The 8,852-nt window shown below is 31.8% G+C and overlaps 1 protein-coding gene across 1 annotated transcript; it reads right to left on the bottom strand.

The window, feature by feature from the left end:
• Positions 1–6,486: 6,486 nt before the first annotated feature.
• LOC123661265 lies at positions 6,487–7,791 on the bottom strand. The gene is made up of 3 exons (XM_045596253.1): positions 7,540–7,791; positions 7,088–7,280; positions 6,487–6,806 (listed from the first exon to the last, which is right to left on the bottom strand). Exons 1-3 carry the CDS (start codon positions 7,789–7,791, stop codon positions 6,487–6,489), a joined length of 765 nt encoding a protein of 254 aa, XP_045452209.1.
• Positions 7,792–8,852: the final 1,061 nt, after the last annotated feature.

The following is an 8,852-nucleotide window of genomic DNA, read 5'->3' as shown; positions in this document are numbered from 1 at the left end:
GCTTGGGTTTTTTTTCACACTTCCGTGTGTATCAATCGTAATCAATTACACCTACAGACCGGTGTTTGAAGGAACACAGTTAGGAGTCGAACTTATATATTGTGTTAAAATAAATACATTACTTTAGGTACATATGTATAATACAACCATATATTAAATGAATGTATTCATGGAATTAAAAAATTGTTATTAATAAAAGATTTAAACTATTTTGCATGGACGGAATACAAGAACTTACATAAAAATACAGTAAGAAGCAAACTGTCTGGATTCTATTAAGTAAACTTGAATCATTATCTTTAAAGGTGATTATAATGAAAAGACTAAATGACAAAATTTTATTAAGCATTATACATATTAACAATTCACAACTTAAGAACTAAATAAATAAAGGTTATATTAAAAAAGACTTTATTAGCTAAATGTTTCGGTTCAAGATATTGATGATAAAGATTTGTGTGCTTAGTGACGGTGTATTTCATGCAAAACGTGACTTAATTTATAATACCAAATTGACAGTTTTTTAAAAGATAACTGCGGAGTTTTGTGCTAATTTTTCACTGCAGACTTAATACACTGAATCGATGGTAGCTTCAATATAACTTAGCGAGTATAAACTTCTTCGCCATTTTTGGCGCGAACTTATGTGTTTTGCCCATAGTCACCACGCTAGGCAGGCGGGTTGGTGACCGCGGAGCTGGCTTTGTCGCTCCGAAGACGCTGCTGCCCATCTTCGGCCTGTGTATTTCAAAGCCAGCAGTTAGGTGGTCATCCCGCCATCGGTCGGCTGTATAAGTTCCAAGGTGGTAGTGGAACTGTGTTATCCCTTAGTCGCCTCATACGACACCCACGGGAAGAGAAGGGGTGGCCATATTCTTTATTGCCTTAGGGCGATCTCTTGTAGGCAACCTTTATTGTTGCACTTTAAGAAAAAGTGCCGAAAAGAGTGCATAAATAAAACTTAAAACTTAAAATAGTAAACATAGCTATATAATACAATATTCATTTAGTATATGATACATGCTTATACACAAACGCATACATATACATTCATATAAATACATACAATATACCAATAGATCACATACTTAAGATAATGAAAGAGATAGACAGTACAAACTATTTTAATAAACAAACCATATTAATTTATCTTCTTTACGGATATTATTGGGCCATATAGAATTTACGATTTAGGGAATCTAAGTTTGATCACTTTAGTAGTGAAGGAATTACTATACGCATTTAAGCGATAAAGAGGTAATCAGTCAGTCATCAGTCATTTCAGCCTAACAAAGTCCACTGCTGGACATAGGCCTCCACAAGACAAGAGGTAATAAGAGCAAGTTATTGCTACAAGAACACAAAATGCATTCAGTGGCATGTGCTAAAATGTAAACCTCGGCGTACAAAAAGGGGGTGTGTGAGATTGATAAATTACATTGTAAAATATGCTATTAGAACCTAGTGACGATATAAGATTGAATGAGTAACGATTGCTATCCGATGTCGAAACCGCAACCGCCGCCGGTGTTTAGGGGTCTACACGGCACATATATCTCAAAATCAAAGCGGTGTCTGTAAGTTTCAGTTGGGTGATTAGCGGAACGTTTTTAAAGTCCGATTGCGATAATGTATCGCTGATTTCACGTATAAGAGATAAAATTTGGGCGCGAAGTCCATATTAAACGTTTCAGAAATTTATTACTATAGTAAACAAAATCATAGATAGATAAAACTATACAAATAAATAAAATTGAAGTGTATGTTTGTAATGTTAAAATAACCGCTTACTAAATGCATATGGATGTTTACACGGTACATATACCAAAATAACTTTTTTTACAATTGTTGTCTTTCTGTCTGTTTGTTCCGGCTAATCTCTGAAACGGCTGAACCGATTTTGACGGGACTTTCACTAGCAGATAGCTAATGTAGTAAGGAGTAACTTAGGCTACTTTAACTTTATTTTAATTTTTCTATTTTATAACTTTGCGAACTGAACAATAACTTTTTGTTCTACGCGGACAAAGTCGCGGGCACAGCTGGTTATTAAATAAAGCCATTATATTAGTCCGTTGGCGCAGATTGTAGTGACCCCGCTTTCTGCTCCGAGGGTTGTGAGCTCGATTCACACATACGTATATCGAAAAAAAAAATATAGCTATACCAGTAGGCTGTTATCTGTAACACAAGCATTAATTTGATTACTTTAGGAACAAAGGACCGTGTGTATATTGTGTAGATATTTATAAATTTTATTTTTTGTCATTAAACAAATTTGAAGATCAAAAAAAATCTAGTAGATACATTTTGTTATATTTTTTCAAGGTAATAATGCCTACCTATTTCTATTGACTATTTAAAAAACTAAATAAGTATGAAGATGTTATTTAATATAGTTCATTAGTCTCTAAAATTCATATTACATCCTACTAAATAATGTGTATTATACTTGTGTACTTACTATTTTAGCTACTAATGAACCGCTTCTGAGTAAAAAGCTATTAACTGGCCTAGTAAGCACTTAACGACATGTTTCGAAAAAGAATCAAAATTAAATACAAGTCCAAAAGCGAGGCACATAAAGCTTGTATATGGTCATTTATGGGTATAACCGAAGTGGCCTTCTAAAGTAATTGCAACGACGCTCAAGAAACCATTGAATATTTTAAGTGCTTGAAAATGTGTCTCTTGGATTAAAGCTAAAAATCAGTCTGTATCTTTTCTTATATTTTAAAAATGTAGTGTAAAATATTATTCCACTATTAATGTATTAATAATTTTGTTTTTAATCACTTTAAATATTTCAATATTTTATTAGTAGTTTGCGAGATTATTATTAATCATAATAAATGACCATCAGAGGAATCCAATATCTAACAAATTTCCGCATTACGTTACATAACAAGCTGATAATGTTAGCATTCCTGATTTGATGTCTGTGCTACCCGCGACTGCCAAGTATTTCATAATTGCATACACGTTATCAATAACATCTAATATCTGCATAACTAATAAAAATATATTTATATTATAAAGTTTTAACAAGTTTTGTGATGATGTATAATTTAATTAGTATCATAAGTATTAAAAATCTATGTTATGTTAACAAAATTTTTATTATATGTAGAATCATTATCTCAACTGTAAAACCTCTAAAAATAAGTTTTGAGAAACCTACACTTTAAAAATACATATTTAACAGTGTCATCATTGCCAATCGTAAGCTATTAAAGATTTACACATACAAACTACTATGACTTATACCTTTACTACATCACGATGTCATGATTCAGCCTGTAACGTCCCACTGCTGGGCATAGGCCTGTTGTACCATGTTGTATTGTACCACGCTGCTTCACTGTGGCCTGGTAGATATATTTCCTACTATGAGCAACGATAGCTATCAGCTATCTATGATAACAACCAGGACTAACAGCTTAACGTGCTCTCTGGGGCCCGAGTGGGAGACCCACAAGGACAGACACCAAGACTGGAAAAAAATATTTGTACAAATTCAAATACGCATTCTCAGCGGTAATTGAACCCACAATCGACGATGTTTGATCGCGTACAAGGCGCACGCACAACTACACCAGAGCGATGTCTTGTTACATATTGAAGGTTAAACAAAATTTAATCAGTAAGGTATATAACCTTAGACATATTGAAGTAGCATTTTTGTAGGCGCATTTTCAAGGGGATACATCTTTGTATAGGATTTCTGTAATTTTATAAAAAGCATAAAATTATTTTTTTTGACCTTTGATCATGTAAATATGGGTAGTATACAGAAGTACAGAATAGAAGAATTATCTGTTTGAAAACACAAGCCAGTATGCTCATTATTATATTTTTAATGTAAGTACTATGTTCGCTAATCTTTATTGTAATTTACTTAATACTATAAAGACATTGCTTGAGTATTTTATGCCTGTAATTTCATGGGGACTTTCTGACAAGCCTTTCGATAAATTTATCAGTACAATTCCAGTTATAGCACAAATCATAGCTCATTTGCAAAAATGGATGTGTGCGAATCTTCAGTGTTTTAATCTCATTGGCGCAGACCATCCATTAGCATAATTAAGACTTAACATAGCTTCAGCGGTAAAGAAATGGCACTGTGAATATAGAAAAAATAAATTAGAAATATCTATTGAAACAATTATTTATAAAGTCGTAGTAGAAAAGCTTAAAATGTATTCATTTTCAGCAATTTTTCCAAATATGTATTATGTCTAATAGTATATACAAATATATGAAGAACATTTCGTTTATATGTAAAAGAATCGGAATAGTATTGATTTATTATGTCATAAATAATAAATAATAGTATAAAAAGAACACGCTTTTATAGATAAAACATACTAAAAAGGAATAATCTTATCCAATTAGTATATCGGTCCTTGATAAGTCTAGTGAGTTTAAACTAAATCTGAACGTTTGACGTGGGTCAAAATGAAGTCCAAAGAAGTCGGTTACAAACATACAAACATGCAAGTGAAGTTAATAAAAAGTGTATAAAAATGTAAGCAATTTGTAACATAAACCTGTTATGAAAATTGATATGTAAAGTAAAATTGACTCTTGTATTATAAAGACCGAACTATTAAATATTTTATAAACGCGTTAATTAATTGTGTAAAAACATTATTTGGAGTAAAATTTTGCGAGTTTTTTAGTTGTTTATAAAAATTTGTAAGCACTTTAATATTAACTAAAATTAATGTTAATTATGTTTAAAAGCTCACTAACTTATTTATTAATTAAAACATTAAATCAATAATAATTGTGTTTGTAGGCAAACGAAAGTCAAGTAAATACCCATTATCAAAGATTACTCCAAAAGTTGTAATCAGATCTCGATGAAATTTAAATGCGACCACATGATAAACATCGGCTTTCGATTAAATTAAAAATCATTAAAATCGGTACACCCAGTAAAAAGCTATGCAGATTTTTGAGGTTTCCCTCAATTTCTCTGGGATCCCATCATCAGATCCTGGTTTCCTTATCATGGTACCAAACTAGGGATATCTTCTGTCTAACAAAAAAAGAATTATCAAAATCGGTTTATAAACGACGAAGCTATCCCCGAACATACATTAAAAAAAAAAAAAAAAAATATATATATATATATATATATATATACGGTCGAATTGAGTAACCTCCTCCTTTTTTTGAAGTCGGTAAAAACAATAATCAGATTGTCAAAAAGATACGCAGAATAACATTTATTACAGCCGCCCCGGCTTCACACGGATGCAATGCTTATACTAAATATACTACAGAATGTCTTTGTAGTTGTCCCTGCAATTTAAATCTGTAATATCTTCGAAGATATTCATTTAAATTACATGCTGTAAAGAGCCATATTAATATATATTAAATGTTCAATGTATTTAAGGTACTTAATTGCCTAATAATTAATTTTATTTTGCTTAAAATCGATTCGTAAATAAGCCATTATTTCTCGTAAAAAGTAAAGGATAAAAAAGGTTATTATGGGTTATCCCTAAGAGACAGACATATACCGTTGCGGACTTTTTTGTAGACCTTTTAAAAGTGTACAATACTGTAGTACATTATTTTGATCTATCTCGTCGCGTTCAGCCAGCGTTTGCAATTTAAGCGCGAAAAATGTATTTATTTACGACATCACATTAGAAACCTCTATAACTATCAATGTTTCTATATATTATGCATGTATTATACATATAAACCCACCGCGTTGGCGCAACGGTTACAACCATGGATTGTACCTGTTGCGCTGGGGGTTGCGGGTTCGATCCTCGCTCATGACAAACATTTGTATTGGCCATACAGGTGTTTGCCGTGGTCTGGGTGCTTGTGCCGTCCTTGTGGGTCTCCCCACCGTGCCTCGGAGAGCACGTTAAGCCGCCGATCCCGGTTGTTATCATGTACACCTGATAGCGATCGTTACTCATAGTAGAGAATATATCTGCCAACCCGCATTGGAGCAGCGTGGTGGATTAAGCTCTGATCCTTCTCCTACATGGGGGAAAGAGGCCTATGCCCAGTAGTGGGATATTACAGAGGTTGAAGCGATACATATAAACCTTTCTCTGGAATCACTCTATTTACTAAAGAACACCGCATTAAAATCCGTTGCATACTTCTAAAGATCTAAGCATACAGACAGCGGGAAGCGACATTGTTTTATACTATGTAATCTATATAAATAAAAATGAATGTTGCTAAGCGCATCCGAGAACGGCTCAACCCTTTTCAGCTAATTTATTTTTTTATATGCTCCTTAAGGCCCATGGAAGGTTTTAATACTAAAAAAAAACTATATAAATAAAAATATATTAACTTTGACAGAACGAAGACTGTCCGGGCAGCTCGTGAAAAATAAATTGTATACATAGAACGAAGTGTCACTTCACATTGACAGTTAAATATCTATTAAAGTTTTTTGTTCAAAGAACTATCAAAAACACCCTGTGTCAAATAATTAAGTCACGCAAAATAATAAAAAATATATAAAAGTTGCTTTAATGGTTTGTATAAAATAACAACCGTATAAAAAATACAAAACATGACAGCGTAATAATGCATATCGTATAATGGAAGCCATTTTATAAAAGAAGTTTTAGTTACACCTAAAATAAAACATACAGAGGATAAAAAGATTGCCAACGAGCCCAAAAGTTGATGAGAGTAATTTAAGAATCGACGAAAAGGACTATACTCTTCGGGAAAATTTGCTGCGCTTCTGAAATCGTAAACAAACAACCCAGATATTGCGCAAAGAATTGCCATACCTGTCGCAGCTATACCTAAAAATAAATAAAATTTTATTCCAGAAACGAAAACTAATATTTAATAATTATCTTTCATGGTGTCTCAAACTGTCTTTCAGTTACATTCGACTTAATAAATAAATATGTAAATAAAAATGCAACTGCATGACTAATGCCTAGGTTAGTCCACAAGTAAAAATAATTAATGAAGTCTCGAAACATCATAATAATCATCTTAAAACCCAAAAACCAATTTTAATTTAACTTTACTTATCTTTATGTACATAAGTTATACTATCTATATATATATAAATTACCTGAACAAGAATGTGTAGTAAATAAAGAAGAATATTCAGAGAAAAATATCGTTACTACTCCAGCAACAGCACTTGCTAATCCAAACCATTCCAAGAAAAGATGTTCGAATCTGCAGTCAGATATTTTCATCGGCGCTGACGAACCACTTAAATTATTGAGGCTTAAAATTCCTGATAACATGATAATTTGAAGCTGTAAAAATCGTAGAAGCTATTTTTATAAACGTCAAATTCATAAAAACGTAAATAATTTTAATTAAAAAAAAACGTTAATAATTGGAACTTAAAATTAGAAAACAATGCAATAATCGCTTTTATAAAATACTTTACTGCATATATTATGGTATCGAATTTCGATACATTTTCTCTGCTTTATATCTTATTAATCTGTTATTAATAGAAAATTTAAATTAACAGAAAATTTAAAAATAAGATGTACCTATTTAACTTACCCCAACAGTACATAAAAATACATGCAAAGCTTTAAAGCAGGCACTTCTTTTGTAACTTAATGAATAAAACATCACTAATATCGTTGTAGTGGCCATCATCATTTGGGCCAGTACTATCAGCGCAGCGTAACATGTTTTGCGTAAATAGGCACTTTTAGGTTGATCAACTAAGACTATTTTAACGGGACCAACAAATTCTATCGCATTATCTCCCTCTTTTACACACTCTAAATTACAACCGCGATCGGCCATTTTAAATTTTGTTTAAAGAATATTCAAAAGTACAAATTCATTAATTCTAAAATCTCAAAAACCTGACTTTATACTGTCATATCTAAAATGTACATAAAACTGACTTTATATTGTCATATAGTCATATTCCTTAGTAGTGTGCTTGATATTTTTTATATTAATATTAAAGAAGATTGTAAACAAAGAGTATTCAATAATTTCATGAATTACTCTCGAGTAATTAAATTGTTATTACATTCCTTGTGGTAGGAGTCATATTATAATATATAAGATATACCTAAGGCCTCTTCCTGCTCTTACCTTAGGACTTTTTATACCTGTATCTGGCATAAAAAGTCAGGGCTATAAATTAAGACTGAACCACATTTTCATAACGAGTAGCCTATAGCCTGCAATAGAAGGGTGTGTTTTTATATTCGGGGGTATTGAATAAAAATAAAAACACAAAATTATTTTTCCTTTTCAATGTCTGCAAGACGAATATATTTTCAGAATTTCTAATTAACTTATTCATACCATGGTTAAAAAAAATGTTTTGTCTTTATCCACAATATACCTATCCCTAACCGCATCGTCAGTGGAAAATTTCTTACCACTCAGTTCTTCTTTTTTATTTTTGTAACGAAGTAATAATCACTCGGGACCTGGACTATAGAATGAATGATTAAAAAGCCCATCTTATGCAAGGCCTCCAGCGCAACACGACTTTTGTGAACGGGAGCGTTGTAATGCAACAACAGGACACCTTTTGTCAGTTTCCCCCATCTTTTCTCTTTTTAAGTTTTATTTTTATGATACTTATGTATTTTAACTTATTTGCACAATAAAGTATATATTTTTTCTTCTTCTTCATCCTAAATGATTGTGTAGAATTTTTCAAATTGTTGTATTCGATACTCTAACCATTTCTGAAAATAGTTTCTTTTTACTCGAGCATTCTTTTAATACAAATTTTTCTACTTTTTCAATAAGTTCTGACGTGGTCACCGTGACCTTGGATATTCTTCAAGTGACTCCCTGCCCTGCTTAAATCAAATTATACCACTTGTATACTATTTTTG

The sequence above is a fragment of the Melitaea cinxia genome, chromosome 16, assembly GCF_905220565.1.
Source record: "Melitaea cinxia chromosome 16, ilMelCinx1.1, whole genome shotgun sequence".
Classification (NCBI taxonomy): Eukaryota; Metazoa; Arthropoda; class Insecta; order Lepidoptera; family Nymphalidae; genus Melitaea; species Melitaea cinxia.
The sequence above is the reverse complement of the archived record's forward strand: the minus strand, read 5'-3'. Positions and strand labels throughout refer to the sequence as shown.

Excerpts from the sequence above, each read along its gene's own strand:
- LOC123661265 (XM_045596253.1), bottom strand. The coding sequence starts at position 7,791 with ATGGCCGATCGCGGTTGTAATTTAGAGTGTGTAAAAGAGGGAGATAAT. Across the intron at positions 7,281-7,539 it reads TATTTTTATGTACTGTTGGG|CTTCAAATTATCATGTTATC; the intron begins GTAAGTTAAATA and ends CGATTTTTACAG. Across the intron at positions 6,807-7,087 it reads TACTACACATTCTTGTTCAG|GTATAGCTGCGACAGGTATG; the intron begins GTAATTTATATA and ends ATTTATTTTTAG.